Genomic DNA, 21,135 nt, shown 5'->3' on the forward strand with positions numbered 1-21,135 from the left:
TCTGGAAAACAGACATTTATTTCAGAAAGCTCTCCATTGTTCAAATTACTCAAAACTCATGTCAAAATAACTGCTTTTCCTGTTTTCAAATCAAGCCCTTGCACATTTAATTTCCAGTGCTTACAGCTTTTTCATTAAGCCTTAATAATTTTGTCTGTTTTTTAATTAGTTTTATTAACTCCTTCTAGACATGTTAAACACCATTTCAACTTTCTTTATTTTCAACCTAAACCCATTTTTTTAATATATTTTGCTGGTTTAACTCTCTTCTGTTTGCTGGGGGAGGGGGTTGTAACTTTCAGTTTTTGATTGCTTGGGTTTTTTTGGGGGTTTTTTTTTGCAAGTGTTAGATTGTACCTGTGGAACTTTCTCCTTTTTGTAGGACTGAAGGCTTTTCTTTTAGTGGTAGCATTAGCAACAAGCTTGTACAATTAAACTCTTAGGAGTTACGATATATTCTGGCACAATTACACTATTTAATCATTCTGTGCAAATGTATCAATTGTACAAGATCATATTAGGTATCACAAGTTAGACGGCAGTTAATGAAAAGCATCCTTATCTGTACACTGCCCAAACTTTACACAGCACATACTTTCTAAATTTCTGTTGTATGAGGAATTATTGTCCTGAGTTAACTGTTGCGAACTGGGAAGATACGGGAAGAAATGTATTTTCAAATCTAATAATTTTGGGTGTTCAGCATGGGAGAATCACGTGCTGATTTTCTGAGATGACGAATAGTCACAGTTTCCATAGACTTTACGTTAGGTACCAAATCCTTACCTCTTCTGCAAACTCTGTTCTGGAAGACTGCAGCTGAGGAACTACGATTAGGGAAACACAATTAGGAGGAACATGAACATTCATTATTGCTTTTTATGTAAGGTATTTAAAAATTGTTCACAGATTTAAATTTATTTAGGAAATAAGAATTTCTAAGTCCCAAAACTTTGTAAAATCTGGATACGTTTTTCATGAAGTTTCTTTGTCAAGACTGGCCAGAGCATTACTGCCTGAAAATAAACAGTGGGGTATTGCAGGAGTCCAAGATGAGCAAGCTGTGAACTCTACTGCGTGTGCTGCTGAAGTCATCCTGTCACTCCCACAGTGCTGCCTGCATACCCCAAAGAACAAGGAGGTTCTACAGTCCATTAAGAAATAATTCTAATGTATCCACTCAGAACAAGACTAAAACTTGTGTGTATGCACCAATGCTTTACATGAGTGGATACATGATTTATGCATCAGTGAGTTTAATTCAGTGTTAACTCTGCAGTGGGGCTGCTCCTACTTGCTGGAACCCAGATGTTGATCAGGGGAATTAAGCCTGCTGTGCAGACATCCCTAAGAACACTGGCTAAGAAAGTTGCCATTTGACAAAGCTTAATCAATTAATGGAGTGTTCAGCAACCTTAGCCACGTCCTGCCACGTTTCTTGATGACAGCAAATGTCCAGACCTACTTTTAATCCTGCTTAACCTGGTCTCAGTGTTATCTTTTGGCATCTGCAGCTAGTAAAGTCACAGATGGGTGACACAGATGGAAACTGGAAGTTGTCGTAGGATGGTCCTATGGAGAAGTCAACTTCTCAGTAAATTCCTATCAATTCTTTATCAATTGTTGTTTACAGTAGTGAGCTACACAGGTTAATTTGTAGTACATGCATACACCACCTTAAAACTTTGCCACCACGTATACAAATTTAACGTTTCTATGATTACATCTGCTATCAAGTCTGTTCATCGTTCTAACCAGTACTGCAATATTTCCTGAAATCCCCCTGTTGTTTGTGTGCATTTGTTTTCTCTTATCTGATACCTCTGTTTCTCTGTTTGTATTAACTTGTTTTCTTCTCTCTTATATAATAAATTCTTTTGGCAGGAGCTGTCTATTTTGTTTATGTTTATGCTACATCTAACACTGTATTAGTCTGGTCCAAAATTAGGAATCCCACAGGCCTATGATAATACAAACACTCTACAAAATACGCCACTATATGACCTACTGCTTTATTTAAAAGCTGTTTTACAGACTGCAATCGGAACTGACAGTAAATAGCCCACATTCACCACCACCACCATTTCATTTGCAGATGCCTTCCATATTACTATCTGCTCTTTTTGCCTCTGATTTCAAATCCCATTTTTACAGTAACAGATCCTTTAGTCTTTTTCATGTAGAAAAAGAGAATATTTGCTCAATTCTGAGCAAGTTACCTGTCTCTCCTTCCCTTGCAACCACATTCTTTATTTTTTGCACAAGGTTTATGCTGGATTATTCATCGTATATTCATGTTATATTAAATTTTCACTAAATGAGCTACTCGGTCTGCAGTATTGGTGCAGATAATAATATTAAAATAATTTTAAAATAATTTTTTTTTCTAAAAACAAGATAAATGACAGCAGGAATAAACCTTTATTTCATTACAGCTATTTTTAATCTAGACTTCTGTTGTGTCCATTTGTCTTTCACGTGGTGACGTACAAAATACAAGCATAAATTGAGCGTACCTTTTGTGATTATAAAAATACACAGTAATGAAGTATTAATCTTATAGCTTTCATTTTTTTAAGGTTATGAAGAATTTTAAATGTGTGGTTATTTTACCTTAAACCCCTTTAATGCTCGACAAGAAACGGAAGCTCACTGCAATCATGTCCACTAGATGGCAGTGCTGAATATATAAAAAAATAGCAGTTTACGAGTTTAAACTTGCGCAACCTACACTAACAAGATCTACGTCTTTTTCTTCATGAAATAGGAAAATAAACAGAAGTTGAGCTCTCCCAAACAACATTTATTAGTTAGCCATCAACTGCTTAGTTCAACTCCCAGATTTGTTCTGTCCTTCCTCAGGACCTGAGGTTACTTGAAAAAAATTCACAAATGTCATTTTTTCCTTCATAATTAAAAAGGGGCACCAACTTATTTTCATGTCATTGTAGCTAAACAGTTAAATTATCAGTATGTATGAGCAACCCTAGATAATTTTCTTTTCCTATATTTTTTGCCAAAAAATTATTGCTAAAAGAAATTGTTCTGTAACATTATTGACAAGTAAAATCGCGTATTTAGAACTTGTATGTGAAGATCAGTGAGTTGTAAAACTTTTATAATGCAGTAACTCTGAATCCAAATGATTCTACTCAGAGGACTTTTCAGCTTTAAAATAGCTTTATATGTGAGGTATCAAAATAGTAAAAGCTTTTGGAGCTTTCATTTGTTCCATTACAAGGTTGTATATCCTTCCTGTTCAGTGAGTGTATCAAATGCAGGTAGCTCAGGTACTTACTTTTATGGGCTGGGTGGAATTAGATATAATAATTTACTAACAAACAAGTAATCCAGCATTTCAGAGGTTTCAGTGTTCCTATTTACCACATTGCTAATCTAAGCAAACTTGGAAAAAGAATAAAAGAGCTTCTAATGAAGCTTTTATACAACTTTTTTTCTGACTTGCTGAAAACGGAGGACTCCTGGCTGAGTCATTACCTGGCTGGGTTTAAATTAATTATCAGGATTTTGCTTTCAGTGTTTTAATTTGAATATGAAACTACCCCTGAAGCTTAGTATAGTAGTAATAAGCTATTGTTTGCAGTTTTCATGCTTTAGCTTGTATGCATAAAATCCCAAAGATATTAGGTGTTATAAAAGTGCGGTAAGAGAGTTGAGTACACAGAACTGTTAAAACATTATATATCATCTCTGTCTGCTGCATCAGGAAAATGAAAGAGCCACGAGAGGGCACTGTATGCAATAGAAGGAAAGTCAGCAAGTTCCAGAGTATTTTACCTCTACCCATTCACGATTAAGAAATACATTTGTTTACGCTATCAGCAGTGACCCAAACAAAACACTACAACCAGGCCAGTATTATTCTAAACTCCCCTCCTTCTCCTTTAACTCAGAAATTGTGTAATTGCCTTCAGAAAGTGATTCAACCCCCTTTTTTAGCAATATGACCACTTTTTTTTTTATAAAAGCTGCATAGATCATATGCACCCTAGTAAAATCATATTAAAAATCACATAAAAATAATCCTTACAAGGAGATGCTTGTAACACAATGAAAAAGTATTGCTCAACTGATACTGTGAGAGGAAGGATGCTGCTTTTTTTTTTGCTAGGCACAATGTTTTAGAGAACAGTGTCATGCAAATCTTGAGTGGTTCTACCACTATACTAAAAATGTAAACCCCAGCATACTGCTCTTTGACATCTGTGCTGGGGTATGTATAAATACACATAGGTGGAAGAAAAACATTTGAACTCCGTGATTGCACAACCCTTAGTGATGATGAATCTTAGACAATACAACTTAGCTTTGAGACAAGGTTGAATTTGCAGAGCTGTTGTTTCCAGGAAAAAAAAAAAAAAAAAAAAAGGAAAAAAGAGCAAGTCATATCTGTCTTCACTAAAATATAAGAAACATCTAGTGCCCATTTCTAAAACATCATTTTCCAAATTAAACTAGACATCATTCTGAGAGATTCCTCAGGTTTTTCTGAGAAAGTATTTTACAAATATATGTATTTGTCTCTCAAATAGTTTAGTGAAACACATTTTTCATATTTAATGGAGACTGAAACCTCCTGTAATGTGCAAAAGTGGTAGATAAACAGAATGAGAAAAAACATTTCATAAATAAGCCAGCTGGCAAAATAGCATCATCACGGAGCTAGACTAGTTGAGCTAGCATTTGATAGAAGAGATTTCCTCTTCAGAGAAAATATGTTGCTTTAGCCATTTATATGTATTACTGGTAGATTAAGAACTAACAGCTCTTGATAAGAAAAAAATACAAAAGCTCTGTCACATAAACTACACTGTGAATAGCCTGATAATCTTCTGTTATACTGAATACTCTTCCATTTAATTATTTTTCACTTGTATCTCTTTCTTCTCTTTATAGCTCCCAGACACATTTAGTTTGCATCTAGTGAGGTCCATTTATTCAGTTGCTTTTGCTTTTTGTTTTTTAGTCTTTAGTCTTGCTCTTCACCGTCATTTACAGCCATCTACCACCAACAAAAAAAATCTGCTCCCCCATCAAAAACAACCTACAGTTGGCTAGAAAATCTAGTCTACAGCCAGACTGTTAACCAAATGCAAACTCTTCTTAGTATTTTTTTCTTATTTACAGTGCATATTTTCAAATGAATATGAGACTTTATATGCGTTTGTCTTTTACTGCATTATCTGAATGGTTGATGTCACTCACCTTTGTGTGAGGTAGTTTCTCAGTGTCTTATTAGTGCCTGGCACATTACTGCATTGTCTTACCTTGCTTTACAGGATCAATCTTTTGCAAAGTGTGACCATATGCAAACAACTTGTGGTATGCACATTCCCGTGGTACAGTATATTCACATTTAGCTACCTGAGCCTTTCTAAACCTTTCAGGAAAGTTTTCACACTGGCAAATACTGTTTTCTGTGTACTTTTAACACAGCCTGTTCAAAAGACTTTCAATAGTAGAGTTTTATGTATTTAAATTTTAAATAGAACTCAAGCAGTTGTTTGGAAAGTGACTTCAGTTAATATCTATGTTGTACCTACAAAATAATGTTTTATACAAACCTTATACTTTTCAGCAAAGAAGCTCAAGGATCTCTAAAAACAGTAATAAATTGTAAATGGTTAAGAATACTGTGAAGTACGTATTATGTTCATGGTATGAGGAAACTATTACCTAGAGAAAGTTCATTTTTCAGCAGAGGAAATGAGAAAATTTCATGTAATAGATCTCAGTTGCCATCCTTTTTTTCTGCTGCAGCAGAAATACCATCATGCATATATCTTGAACTCACCAGTCAATCCTTTAAACATTTCAGCCACCTTACCCTGTTACCAAGTCAGAATATTATGTTTCCACTATAATCATTTCTCTCATGAAATGAGTAAGCAAAAAATGAGTACACAGGAATTCATAGAATGTCAAGTTATTTGCCAAACTATGGATTTCACCATTTTTTTTATTCATTCTGGCTCCAGTGTGCAGGGAAACAACAGTGCTGGAGACCTGACCTAGGAACAGTAGATGAGAAAACAGACACTGTGAATCGTGTCAATTCTCCTTCTCATAAAGCTTTTCTTACAAACACCACACCAAATATCTAACTACACATTCACAAATCATTTTAGTTGTTTGTGTTGTTGTTCAAGCAGTGATTACTAACGTGACCACATTTTAGCTGCTAGTGTACTCTGGTTTACTTTGGCATGTTTTGGTGCATCAGTAAGTACCCCTCCTTTCAAACTACAGGACATACCGGAGAGTAGTGTACCACTTGTGATTCCTGTTTAGTATTTATAAAATCAGATTTCTGATTACAAATCCTAAAAAAGTAAAAAAAAAAACCAAAAAAACCCAAAAAAAACCCCACAAACAAACCACATTGAAATGTTGTATTTCGGACTGTACATCTGTGCTTTGGGGTGTAAAATATTCTAGCATTACTGCAAGTTATTATCCAAAATAAAATCATTACAAACCCAAGAAAATCAAAGTAATAATATCTTAAAAAATGGAACTGGATTAGTACTTGATACTCCCTTCAACAACAATAAACTCCATGCCTTCCAAATAAAGAAATCCTGTTGTTTACATGATGCAAGGCAGTGTAGATCTAGCTGAGGTACTGCAAAGCCTCACAGCTGTTAGGCCAGACTTCTCGCTAAGCCGTACCTGGGACTCCTCAAGGCTATTGCTTCCTGTGCTTCTGGTTTCTGCAACCTACAAAAGTCAAGGCAGTACCTTAGCACAGCACTAATTTAGGCAGTATCAATTTTCAGAGGTTCCAGTGATGGGTGGTAGCAAAAAATAAAGAGCAAAAGGATCAGTAATTTGCTCTTATACTACTCATACAGTCACTCAGTCTTACTTCCATCTTAACATAGTTTAGGAAGGCTAAATAACTAATAACTAAATAACTAAATAGCTAAATAACTAAATACTTATAATCCTTAAAATACAGATGTATAATGCTTTTTTAAAACCTGTATATATTTGGGGAAAAAAATTACAAAGCTTTTACCTTTTACAATATTGTTCAATATTTGCCTTTTAAGGGTGTGCCATTTCTGTTTCTATTTGTAAGCCAAGAGAAATGCATATTTTTCTTGCATTGCTAGCAGTTTATAAAAAAGAACAGGTAAAATAAATGATTAGTCTTATATTTTATATTCATTACAGTATTTTGTATTTTATACTCATTACAGTGTACTTCTTGCCTAATCTGTTCTCTGTTTCAGACAGATCAGCATTCTATTGCAGCATGAGGGTATTGGTTACTTCTGACTTTCATCACACTTTCAAAATACGTTGTGAAAACAGTGGCTGTGTGTTGACTGCACTTTCCTGTGAGCACTCTATGAGTTCTGCACTTGTCCTTCTATCCCTTTAGAGGCAATGAAAGAGTAGAAGTAGGGTTATTTAATGACCAGCTAAAACTTGAGTGGTCTGCGAAGAGATCTGTGGTGCAATTATTTTATGGTAATTCAGTCACTTCCACGTTCATATACGCAATAAGGAATTAATTTATGACCTGTAACAATAATTATAAACATGCAATCTTTAAGGATACAAAGGTGTAGGCATCAAATACCAGACTGCATAAGTGAAGAAAAACAGAATGGTTTAGAAAAGCCTAACAGTGAGCTTCATTAAGTGTTACGTGAGACTACATTTACTGGACATCTTTTAGCTAAGCATCCAGTGGGAATTATTTCTGGCACAATAAACTACCTATAAGTTATAATTTTCTTCATATAAATAACACTTAGGGCATTTCAGACATAATTTGAATAAAGGTTTTTCTTGAACCTAGAAGTTATATTTCATCATTCCTAAATGTTTAGGATGTGTAGGTGTGGAATGGGCTGGAAAGAGATATATGTAACACACCAAATGGCTCTAGGATGAAAAGAAATCACAGAAAAAACATTTAAACACCAGTCAAGATAGCAATACTGGGATCATTTCTATAATGCATCATCAAAGCAAAATTATTAAATATCAGTATTATTTCAAATAGAATGCCAGCCTATTTTTCTGTCAGTCTAACCTATATTATCTTCAAATGTCTGGATTCTAATTAAAAAGAAATTTACAAACATATAAGTTGCATCTCCCTTTTTCTGTCTTTACTTATGCCATGGCAATCCATGAACTTCTTTACAAGAAGGTGTTTCATAAGATTATAACTGAAATGCACCAAGTTCTTTCAACCCTATTCCTTTAAAAATCTTTTTAAAAGGTAGCTGTGAAGACCTAATACGTAAAAACAGTTGTCTGAAGATTACATAGATGGCATTCATATTGATGTAATAGGCATTGGTGAAGTATTTATGTTCTCTGCAAAGAGTATCATGTTTCTTTCGGTGCCAGTGCCAACTGACTTTGCTCCAACTCCCTGCTCGTATATTACCCCTCCCTCGGTTGAGGTAGTACTTCTCTCTGTGTGATGGTGCAGTGGACCAGACTTAAGAATTGATCCAGGTTGAAAGAAACTTTCTTTCTGGATATGTTCTATCTAACTCAAATTACTTTCCCAGACAGGGTTCTGGGCTGCCCAAGCAGTGCTACCAATGTAACTGAGCAGCTGGGAATGAGACGCCAGAGGCAACTGGGGCTGCTTAAATTGATATTGCTCTTCCAGTTACACTTTTAACTTCTCTTTACAGAAGTTCTGACTTTGCCCACCAAAGCCAAAAAACAATTAAACAGCAACTGCTACTGAATTGTTGATACTTCCTTAAATCTGCAGGACATAGCATCAGGTTGGACATTTCAGGTTAGAGAGAAAAGATGACCCAGGTAGTCATTCTGATGGCAGCAAAGTGCCCGGATTTCAAATTTATGTTCAGAACCTTCTTATGTAAATTATGACAATCATAAAGAATCCTGACTTGTGCAGTCTTCTTATGGATTGCTTTGGGTCTTAGCATTTGAAATTAAATTGGTTCATATCAGGGATTAATACCAATTTAATTACAATCATTTAACTTAAAGTGATGCACTTTTGTAGCAAAGGTCGTTCTGGCCACAGCTAACAAATACAGTGCCCCAACCCTGCCACAGTAAGAATGCAACACTTCCTCTTCATTGCCCTTCTCTTCCAGCGCACCAACCTCAGTAAGCCATATCAAGAACTGAAGCAGGTTAGTCGTTCATCTTTATACCACTGAGGACTAACTCCCCTTGGCAGTTCACCCACTCCTCTGATACACTTCATTAAAATATCAGAGAGAAGAGGTATAAATAGTAATAAATTCTTAGGTAAACATTTCAAAGCTGCTTATAACTTACTTGAAAACTAATAGAAAATAACTACTTTTCCAAATCCACACTGTAAGAGTTCCATGGAAATTCTCAGCTTGTTTATGAATAACTGACTCCAGTGGTTTCCATTATTTAACACACTCATTCGAAATTTCTTCCTGTTTGTAATCAGACTTCTACTCTCAAAAATATTTTTGAGGTGCTACTAGTATCACAACAGGTACTCTTGGCTTCTTAAGTATACTGAGCAAAGACGGAATTTCTTCCAAAGGCTTCAGCAGAGTTATTCTCAGTAGTTTTACACTTGCTGGCTCATCTGATTCTCTTATTATTCTATCAAATATTTTCTAACTGACCAGAGGTTTTCTAGTAAAACACATCTTTTGATGAATGAGCATAACGATATTGTACCTAGTGGGTTACCTGTCAAACCAGAAGGTTATTAATCATGGGAAGAGAAACTCCTATTTAAAAGCCTGAAAAGACACGTGAAATATATGCAACAAATAAAAGGAGGGAAACAGAACTCAAAACAGGAAGGGGGTGGTATTCAATATTTCAACAAAGGAAATGTAGGATGAAAACTGAAAAGTTGCATAAGCAATAGGGGCATTAAAATTTTTGTATTCTTTGCACTGGACTGTGATTTTGATACCTGTGTCAAATAACTTCTGTGAGGAAAATTAACAAACCTAAATGCTTAAAGGCAAAAACCTTTGCAAATAAATATAATTCATCTTTCATGAAGTCAGAGGTAAGAGTTATTTGACTTTTTTTAAACACAGGAAAGCAATACTTAGGTTCTCTTCACTCCAGGAATAAGGCTGAATATTTGACCTGTACAGACATACTACCAATCCTGACACACACATCCTCCAATTCTTCAATCACAATGAGTCATGTGAAATTAACTTAGGTTTTTCATTCTTATTTAGCACACTATTGAATAGTTTCTCACAGAAAAAAAAACTACATAAAAATGGGTAAATATATTATGCAACTTCAGAATACGAGTGATGTATAGACATGTAATTGAAAATGTACTTTAGTAGTCATCCCTTCTGACACTACTTTGTAAAATACTGAACAGCAGTAAGACATAGGATGTTAAAACTCCTCTAGCAACCGAGTTCAGGGCCCAAGAATTTATGGCGCTTTACTATTATTAAAACTGAGAATACGGGCCTTACTCTTCCTGGAACAAGAAACGCTCAAACACACAGCACAAACCAAACATGACTCATGACATTTGAACGTATCCTGTGGCAGCGGGCAGGGAAACACGCACGTAGCTCCCGTTCGTTATCTGCCGGCAGCTGCCGATTTATTTGGCCGAACAAATGCCAAACACGATGCCATACTTCAAAAGGAAAAATACGCACAATTAGGAACAGCTGATGTGAGGGATGTGTTTTTCAGTAAACAGAAGAATTTAAAAACAAGCTGCGGGCACTAGCTCGGCGGGCTGGCTGTCCCACCGGCCGGCTGCCTGCCGGTCCCCCAGCAAGCTTCCTTGTACCTCACCACTCCGGCACCGCCGAGGGGACAACCAGCGCTTTGTGCGGCGACCCCGCTCCCGGGGGACGGCTCGGGGAGAGCGCCAGCGCCAGTCCCGCCTCGGCTGGGCTCTGCGGGGAGGCCGCTCCGCCGAGGCCCAGACCACCACCGCCCTTATCGGCGGAGCCCGGCCGGCCGACGGCGAGAGCGGCCGAGCACCGCGCCCCGGCTATCGCGCACCTCGAGTGCGAACCCCGTCCGGGGAGCGAGGCCAACCCCCGGCCGCCGCTGAGGACACCCCGTCCCGAACCGCAGCAACCCGGCGCCGCCGGCCGTAGCCCGGCTCCACACGACCTGCGCGCCGAGCCATCGCCCCCCCGCCCCCCCCCCCGGCAGTGGTGAGGCCCGCCCCTCCCCCACACCTGCCGGCTCGTCCCGCCCCCTCCGCCCCCAGCCAATGACAGGCGCTGCCGGCAGCCCCGCGGCGGCGGTTGGCCGGCGCGCCGGCCGTTGGGCGCCCCGTAGCCAGTCGGCGGCGCCGCCTAAGCCCCGGCTCCTCCTCCTTCCGCGGCCGCTGGGGCTGGGAGTCGCCGCAGACGCCATTTCCTCAGCGCCCCCGCGGCGGCGCGGCTGCATCAGCGCTGACGTGAGGCCGACGCGCGGCTGCGCCCGGCCCAATCCCCCCCACCCCCTGTGACGGGGGCAGCACGTACAGGGCGGCGGGTGAGTGCGGGAGGGGGCGGGGACACGTGTGCGCGCAGCCCGACCCCCTGCGGGCCGGGAGCGGGGGAGCGCGGAGGGCAGCGGCCGGCCCTGGCAGCGCGGAGGGGAGGGCAGGGCAGGGCAGGGCAGGGGGGCGCTGTGCCGCTCGGCTCAGCCCCTGCCGCCGGGAGCGCGCAGGAGGGGGCGGAGGCGCGTCCCCGCCGGCGGCCGGGAGCGCGCCTCGCTCAGGGAGGGCCGCGCAGGGCTCGCCCGCCCGGCACGGCACGGCTCTGTCGGGCGGCCCCGAGGCGTCTCGGCAGCCCGGCAAGGGGGGCGTGCGGAGCGCCCTGCGCCGTTACAGCCCGGGGGCCGAGGTGCCCGCCGGGCCCTGGCGCGCTGCGGCTCGGGCCCTTCCTCCGGAGCGAGGCTTGGGAGGGAGATCGGCGCGACTCGCCTGTCGGCCGTGCGGCGAGGGAGCAGCGCGCCTTCTCCCGGCAGTCGGAGGGCCCCGGGACGGCAGGGCCCTGGGGCCTCCGGGGTGCTGCCCCCGCTGCCGGCGGGGTGCCCTGGCGGAGGGGACAGCGCTGGCCGTGGGGGGTAGGCCGTGGTGCCTGGTGGTTTTTCCCACTTGGTCCGGTAGGCCTGATTGCATCCTTGCGCACAGGGTTTTCCGAGCTGGGACGGGACAACAGGTGGGAGAGGAGCACGGTGGGCTTCGTGAGTCCTAGGTTTTGCTTAAAAGTTTGAGGGTTTTGTCTGCCTCCACCACTGCCATGAATGACAGCATGTGGCTTGGTGCTGAGTGGTGCCGCATGTTAAATGGTTCCGCAGATACCGATCCTTAAATTATCCTCTTACCTGTTCAGGGACTGGTTGGACTCTTCTTCTAAACGGGGACCATGTGTCCTCTTCACAGCAGACTCAGCACTGTCTTGTCTGGGTTATTGAGGTGGCAGATGCAGAGTGACGGGTAGTATGCTTGTGCTTACAGTAATGGCAGGTTGAGTTTTTAAGGCTTTTTTTTGAGGATTTTGTTAAGATAGCCTAGGAAGAAAAAGGTTGGGGAAGAAAACGAGGAAATGCATTAGAGTTTAGGAGACACAAGAAACTTAGTATCCTGCTGATACTGAAAACTTAATGGAAAGATTACACTTTCAGGATCTGGTTTGTTGCACTGTTACTCATTTTACCTGGCTGAATGCTGTGACCACCTTGCCACCCGGTGTGCTTCACAAAGCAGCGTACTAAAACAGATTATAAACTTGAAAACACAATGCTCTTCTGAAACTAGTGCATTCTGAGTGTTTCCACACTCACCGTGGGGTCATCAATAAATGCAAAATAGGTGTTTGTAAATTCACATCCTTGCTTTCTAGTAACTTCCCTGTGCATAAAAGCCTTCAAAGAGATTTGGAGCAAGGGCTGAAACTTATTTCTTAACCCCTTACAATTTCCTTTGTAATAAGCCACCTTTGTAAACAGTCTCTGATGTATAAAGTATTGTTGAAATAAAGAAGTTGTCTTTAAAATGTCTCTGGGTATTTAATTAGACAGTCACACATTTCCAGTTATGCAAAATGCTGTAGCAATTTGCTTATGCAGTTTAATTTCACCATTAAATATTTATATTAATATTCAGTGATGTAATTGTAAACCAAACAGCAGTATTAGGGGGGAGTGAAAGAATTTTTCGTGCTCTTTGTTACACAAGAGCACATCTTGATAGGGATGCTATCCTTCACCTTTTACCCATGCACAAAAATATAAAAGGTTCACACCTTTAGCTGTAAATGACTTCCAGTTTTCTAGGTCACCTGGGGAATGTTTTCCTTTAGCTGATGCTGTCAATATTGTCCTATCAGGGGTGCTGCTGCTTTCAGCTGAAGAACCTTTTGATTTGCACTGTATGCATCTTCTTAATCAGTGTTTACCTGCTACTGACTTACTGTATATTAGTCTTAGTGACTATAGTAAACAGGTGCTAATATATATTGAAATGTTACTAGCTAGTTAGCAGTTAAACCTCCTGCTAGATCCTGAAGATTTCTTTGCTGTTTTGTAGGAAGAAGCGGGTATCTTTGCCTACATTATGCAAAGCCATTTTTTGCCCCTTTTTATGGGAGGGGAGAGGTATAACTTGTTCATTAATTTAAAAATCCAGACTAATATTTAAAATTACTGTTTAGCAGTGGTAAGAAACCAAAGTGAAAAATGTAAGAAATGAATGTATTAATACTGAATATAAGATTAAAGCTTGTATATAATTAAACATATAGTGAAGAAAAACATTATATAACTTTAAACAGGACCTATGACTGTATACTTTATAACTGCTTGGTTTTCCTTTAAAATAGGAAGAAGGTAATGAAAACTTTAAAGTCTGATGTGTACTCCTACTGATGCACGGTTATAAAGGATTTAAGTGCTTGGCAAATGATTTTCTTTTTTCTTACTTTGAAACTTAAAAGCAATAAATATGTTAGAATTTCATTGCAGTGTAGACTGATTGAGTGTGATACACGTGGAAACTGTTTATGTTGGTAGTTTCTGGGTCGGATTAATAACTGTTTCTTACCACAGTTCATATTACTGATGTTTTAGAAAAAAAACATAGTTATGATTTTGCCCTGTATTTTTCTGTATACTTATTAAAAAGTTTGATGTATTCATGGTAAAATGATATGTGAGATAATACAGGAAATATAAAACCTTTACAACTCAGGTTATAGGAATCTGATTGTTTGAGAGTGCACTAAAGACAGTGATAACCTGGACTGGACTGTGAAATTCAGGAGTTCCTTAGCATGCATGGCCTTGAGCTCTGCACAAGCCCACATGAAGTGACATGGCTCTCCCTGTGTGGCTATACCACTTCTAACGCTGTGGGCTCAGATGACTGCAACTGACCTTCAGCTGCAAATTTAGTAATCCCCTGTGGTTAGGTCTACAGAAGATTCATAATCTTGTAAAGTGTCTGAATTATGATACTAGTGTGCTACATTTTGTCTTTAGTCATCTTTCTCATTGAAGTTTTATGCCAAGATGACTAGTGTATCTTTTAAAATTACTTATGCCCTTTGTTACTTTTGTTTCAGTTTTATAGACTATAGTAATGTACTAGAATTACCAGGTTGTCAAAAATAAGTGGATTTTAGCTTATCTAGAAAGTGTATTTTGCTGTGTTCTGGGGTAACAGTTGCATTTTATGGCAGTCAAAAAAAAAAAAAAGCTAATTAAAAGCAGTATACAAATTTTCAGATGTTACTCCACTTTGCTAAAGATTTAAAATAGGCAATCATTTGCGTTGAGTCGGAATATACACAATTATAGATGGAAAAATCTATTTAAATTCTTGAGTTTTTCCTGTATGTCATATTTGTCATTTCACTGGCATGTATAAAAGTTGCTGTTGTTTTTTTAATTTAATATAGATAATCTAAAAAATACAGTCCTTTGTACTGTATTTCATAAAATACTAGGAATAACTTTTTGTTAGATTTTCTGCTGCACTCATGTTCTTTTCATAGCTATTTGCTAACTCAAGTACTGGAGCACAGCAGATGAAAAGATTTTGGGAGAAAAATCAAGTTAGTAAAAATAAATAGATTTTCTTATAGTATTCTGCAGTCTGTGAGGAATTAAGCTAAAATTTAGAAACTAAATCCTATTTTTTACAACATGAAGAATGGTTCTTTCCAGGTAAAATTTCTGTGGAATGCATTCAGTAGGAGAAAAAAAAAAAAACAACCTTGGGTTTTTTTTCCAGCAGTAGGTTATCTGTGACAGGTGGCTTTGGATAAGAAAATACTTCAGGGCCTGTATAAAGTGAATTAATTCTGACTATATTCCCATCTTTAGGAAGAGATTGCGATGAATATGTTGCCAGTACCTATGCATCATTTAATCTTCCTTGGTGTGTGAGCTGTTCTGAAGCTTATGGAGGCATTCTTACATGAACCAGATAGAGCCTTCATGTTTGAGACTCTATGGATGGTCCTAGTTTACTAAGGAGGAACATTTCCCCCCCCCCCCCCTCTACTTTTTTATTGTCATATTGAATGCATATATAAAACCAGAATGATTTGGTAAGATAAACATCTTGTATGGAATATTATGGTGGAAAGCTTGGTGAAAACATTCTCCCCAGGGCTGCTCAACTTTGGTGAATTTCAGTAGATTTTTAATCAGATTGTATCTAGAGAAAAAGGTAATTAGTGGTAACTAACAAGACAGGAATGTAGAACGATTTTAGGTGTAAAATATCTCCTTACAAATCTAATCTGAACTGATGCTGCCATAGAGTATGTAACCTCTGTTGGCAGAAATACTGTTAACCCATAAAATCTTGAATTGTGTACAGCTTTGCTACCACTAGCTATAGTACTGTTAAGTCTGGTCAGTAGAATACCATTGGAGGAATATAAGCTAGGAATATGCTTCTCTGCATCATTTGACTGGATTCCTTTTCATATTTTCATGCCTTTATTCTAGGCAGAAAAGGTGATTTTTTAAAACAAAACTTGTTTTCCTCAAAGATTGTGGAATATTCTGTAAAATAGTGCCGCAAAAGGAGTTGGGTTTACATTTAATTTGATTTAACATAGTTAACTTTTAACATGCGAGACTAAATTCTGGAGCCACGGAGTCAGGCACGTAGCAGACTTCCTTCCTCATCTCTTCCATCTCTCAATGTAAGACTTGGGAAGAAACTGCAGTAACTATCAGCCAGTTGAAATAGTTGAACTTTCAGTTCAGACAGGCTTGCCATCCCCTAGTTATGGTAGCTGAACCCGAGGAAGCGAGATTTGCTGCCTCTTAAATCCCACAACTATATCACGTCTTCCTTTTGCGGCCTCTATTCCTTGTGTAAGTAAGGTGTAGGTGGGAGCGTGCCTGCAAGGCATCCTGCCTTCCTCTGCCAGACCCTATCCTGTCTCTGTTCTGTTTGTAAACTGACCTGTTGCCATGGCAATGTTTGTGACATCACCTGTTCAATGTTGCACCTTCAGTGCAGGGTTTGGTAGGAGAGAAAGGGAGCCGAAGAGAATCAAGCTCTTGTTTTAAAACACACACCTTCCGTTATGACTAAGTGTGCCAAGAAATATGGAAAAGCAACTGTCAGGTAATTGCATTTTTATATAGCAGATATATTTGGAAGCTTTCTCTATGGAGTTTAAACTCATAGTTTAAATTGAGGGTCAGGGACTTGCTTATTCTTCTATGAAACTTACCCTACTTTTAAACCTGCAAAACGAGAAGAATAGTTGTGAGTCTTGAGCCGCAAGTAGTTTACAGACAATTCAAGCATAGATCCCAGTCGGGGGTCGGTATCTCAGAAGGTTCGAGAGGGCTGTAGCAGCACATGGCTGGTCAGCTTGAGCCTTGTCTGGTGGGAGACGTGAGGCATAAGGGACCTGCTGCAGACAGTGCTGGTGGGCTGCTCCGGAACGCTGTGCTCCCAGCCCCACTGTCAACACTGCATGGGACCCTGGGACTCTGTGCTTGTCCCTCCCCTGAGAAACATTTCCAGAACTGCCCCTCCTTGCAGCTTTCCAAAGTACTTGTTTTAGAGCTCCTAGCTATATGAATGAATATTTTAATATGGGGGAACAGGAAGAAAGGACTTCAGTTAATCTGATAGTTTTGAGAGAAATCCATTCATTTTCTGTTAGTTGTCTGCTCCAAATATAAAATAGTCTGGAATTGCTTTTTTTTTCCCTAGGTGCCTGATATACCTCCCTGTACTGCATTATTTAGATGTGTATGTATTTACTTTTAGACAGATGACCATGGACATGGTTGAATCCCAACAGGATGACAGTGCAGTGGATTCTGTGCCAGAGGGAGATGCTGGTCACCTTCAGAATCAGCCAGGCCAAAGTCAGATTTCCCCAGGATCTGAGGTAAGTTGAAATGTGGAAAGATGAGAAGAATCAATAAAGTGATATTCAGAACTGCTGTGATTTTTTTAAATTATCAATTTGTATGGAGTTCTCATGTTCTATAAGTCTTGTTATTAAATAGGAAAAATATAGCAAAGGTATACTGAAAACTGCCTGTGGTGTTGAATAAAGGGATAGTACAACATCAGGTCTGTTTAAAGGTAACACTTTTAGGAGAACAGGCTTTTCAGAGTGATCAGTAGGCACATTTTGGTTTATTTTATTTTTTTCTTCCCACTTTTCCAAGATGATTATGTTTGTTATGGAGATGGGAATAGGGTCTTAAAGAATTGAGGTGGCCACAAGATCAAACATAGTTAAAACGTGTGTGTATCTTGAAGATGTCCTGTATAACAAAAATGAAAAATTAATAAAAATAACCATGGCTCTTTCCTAGTTCCAGTTGTTGTACAGAATGTGTTTTTTCTTCTTGCAAGTACGTTTTTAATGTATGCTTGTTTTGTTTCATCCCTGTGCATCCGGTGACAGTGTCTGGAGTTGTAATGTATATTTTTAGATGTTCTGTATGGTAGTAGTACCTGGATTCTTCTTTGGTAGTTAATGGATAAAAGATGGCATAGTAATAATGCTCAAACGTTAAAAATATGCACTGAAACATTCAGCACTTGAGAGAAACAAGCACTTGAGTTCTTGCCAGTACTAAGATTTATAGCTTTGGGAAGCTGTATAGACCCGTTAGAAGGATCTTCAAAAAGTCTTTGTGAAATAAAGGAACTGATTTTAAAAAAACATCTTACAGAATTTCTTCATCATCGGAAGTTAGAAGTTACTCGGTAAGATTTGATGCCATGTATTTGGTATGTTAGATACTTGATTTACATGATAGGTGTATTTTCAAGACTGTATGCACCTGCCTTTTGTCAGGTCTTCAGGCACAAAGTAGACTGCAAAATATTTATGAAAGCTTATTTGTTGGTTTTGTTACCTATGGCATTTGTTGTGGGTTTGATATGTGCAGCATGGGGAATACTGTTTGGTTGGGTTTTTTTTCTTTAAGAATGGAGCATGAAACAAAAAATTTTATTTGGTTTGCTGTGCTGATGTCATCCCCTCATTTCTTCTTTCTTTGATAGTTCAGTTCAAATTTTGTGTTTTAACTTCATAGGGCGATTTATGTGTAAAATCTATGGGCTTGTGCAATAGTTTCTGAAGAAAATACCTGTGAATTCTGCCACTTGGGATTTTTAATGTTGATCTGGAGACAAAGCTGTCACTAATGCTGTAGGAGGGCTGCTGCCAGGTCCCCAGGGAAAACACTTTTTATGTTTATCTGCCTATAATGCTTGAGTACTGTGTGTGAAGGTTCAGCCATACTGGGCATGGGCCTCAGGTCTTTCAGTTAAAACTAGTAACTCTGAAGTACTGATGGATCTTGGTCAGTTAGCACTAAAATGAAACACATGCACTTCAGTTTGAAGGCTCAGGATAACAGTCTGGAGTTTACATCTGGGAATCCCTCTTTTTGGTAAGACGGCCCAGAGAGCTGGCCTGGACCTGTCGGAGCTGCTCGGTGCTCATAGCTGGAGTCGATGTCCCTCCCCTGGGCCGTGCAGAAAAGCAGAGTTGATGCAGTTGTGCCACTCTGTGAAAAACAGTGAAGCCGAGAGGCCTCCAGCGGACAGGCCTGTCACCTCAGCCGCCTGGCAGTGCCGCGGGCCTGGCTGGCCGCTGCCCGAGGCCTGCCGGCCGTGCCACCACCCTCCCTGCCTGGGGCAGCTGGGAGTCCGCGCCCACCCCCTTGGCGCCTTGAGGCTGAACTGCCACAGCATTTCTTTTGGAAAAACAGGCCCTGACAGAAAGCTTATTGCTGAGAGGCCTTGTTGTGACATTTCTTTGGCTTAAGATGAGGAGGACTTTCTTAGCTTATGTTCCTACCTGGCCGGCTCAGAAGGTGAGACCCTTTGTCATGGTGAGGGTTAGAGGCGGACGTTGAGACGTTAACCCCTGCGCGAGGCAGGGACCTCTTGTGGGACATCTCCCGTCTGCTTTTGCTGGTATGGGATGGGAAACTTGGGGTGTTTCTGAGGAATTCGTGGCTGTGCTGCTGGTCCAGCGTCTCTGTATTTTGACTGTTACAGAAGGGCACAGATAGCTCCTTCTCCCTCATTGGCCTCTGGAGGAGTGCAGTTAAGACAACCACTTAAAGTGACTGAAATGTACCTTGTGCCAACTTCCAGTCATCTCTCCTACTAATTTTCTTGCAAATGTGCAGAAATATGAGAAAAGAATGACTTGGTTCTTACCAAGAGCTAAAATGCCTGGTCACTGAAACTAAGGGCTCCTTTTCAGACATCTCTGTGGGTTTTTTTGTTTGCTTTTCTTAGCCAAACATTTGTTCAACCTTGGTTTTGTTCAGTCAGAAGTAAAGCATTTTAATACACTATCTTTTAATACTCAATTCGTAGTTTTCTGTGTATTATCAAAGAATCACAGAATGGTTCAGTTTGACAGGGACCTCTTGAGATCATCTTGTCCAACCCTCCTGCACAAGCAGGGTCAGCCAGAGCAGGTTGCCCAGCACTCTGTCCAGTTGGGTTGTGAGTATCTCCAAGGATGAAGTCTTTACAACTGCTCTGGGCTCCTGTGCCAGTATTTGACTGCCCTCACAGTAAAAAAGGTGGGGTTTTTTTTAATGTTCAGATAGATTTTCATGGTTTTTAATTTGCTCTTTTTTTTGTTTAATTATGACTTTGGCCAGGGAATGACTAGCAAAATGCTGAGGGATACAACTGCATGGGAGGTGGGGTTTTTGCGGGTTTGTTTTTCCTTCCTCTGGAGTTCAGGCTTTTTAAAGAAATACCTGCCATTTAGTTTTAAAAAGGTGGACCAGGTATTCAATAAGATGATAATCTCTAGAGGGCAGAAATTGTTTTGGGCTGAAGCATTCTTAATGTCTTCCCCTGTTGGGAGGGAGCGGATACATTAAGAATGTCTGGGCTGGAGCACTATAGTGTGATGGGATAACCTCCAATGCTAAGTAGGACCTATTATACATTATTAATAGAGATAAGATAGTGTCTTGTCTTTTTTTTTTTTTTTTTTTTTTTTTCTTTTCCTCCTAGCTTGTGTAATAGATATTGCTATATACTCCTGCAATTTTCTGGTGATGAAAGTAAAATTACTTTTTTTGCAAAAGCGAAAATTAGTAAATTAGAAACTAGCAAAAATGAGATACATCTTTCATCCATTGAGGCAAAATTGACAATTTCTATCTTGAAAGGGTTGTTTTTTAAATAAAATTAATTAAGCTAGAATAAGATCACGTTTATAGCGTTTCTTGCATCACTCACTTTCAGCCAGTTAATGAATTGACAAGGTATAGTTTTGGTGATCCAGCCACCGAAAGAATTAGGTAAGAAAATACTAATTTGTAAAAATTTGGGTGGTTGTCTTTAGAAGCTGTTAGAGGTGTACAGAACACCTGTACAGAAGCTTGATGCCTTTCTTCAGGGAAGAACAAAGGCGCAAGGTGGAAAACTTCTCAACCTGTTTTGAGATGGGCTCCATGGATTCTGTCTCACATGCACAGATCTTATATTAATACATATAGGGCTGTTCTTAAAAGGAAGTTAATTTGGATTGAAATATTCTGATAATGTTGACAATTGTCAAACTTGTATCTTGGAACAGTTATATCTGCATTTGGCATTCAAAGAGAAAATAAATGTTCCTTTTGCATGATTTC

At 39.8% G+C, this 21,135-nt stretch overlaps 1 protein-coding gene across 14 annotated transcripts in view; it reads left to right on the forward strand.

The window, feature by feature from the left end:
- Positions 1–11,350: 11,350 nt before the first annotated feature.
- The window catches only part of CREM (cAMP responsive element modulator), a 36,393-nt gene continuing 26,608 nt past the window's right edge, over positions 11,351–21,135 (forward strand). The window contains exons 1-3 of one of the 14 annotated variants that reach the window (XM_041122204.1): positions 11,351–11,508; positions 16,497–16,609; positions 17,210–17,390. In XM_041122204.1, the coding sequence (XP_040978138.1) occupies positions 16,569–16,609; positions 17,210–17,390 (222 nt within the window). In that variant the 5' untranslated portion in view covers positions 11,351–11,508; positions 16,497–16,568. Of the gene's footprint in view, positions 11,509–12,366; positions 12,458–16,496; positions 16,610–17,209; positions 17,391–21,135 lie in introns of those variants that run through there. The other 13 variants (XM_041122208.1, XM_041122207.1, XM_030008306.2 and 10 more) reach the window with 13 other exon arrangements.

Source organism: Aquila chrysaetos, chromosome 3 (assembly GCF_900496995.4).
Source record: "Aquila chrysaetos chrysaetos chromosome 3, bAquChr1.4, whole genome shotgun sequence".
NCBI lineage: Eukaryota > Metazoa > Chordata > Aves > Accipitriformes > Accipitridae > Aquila > Aquila chrysaetos.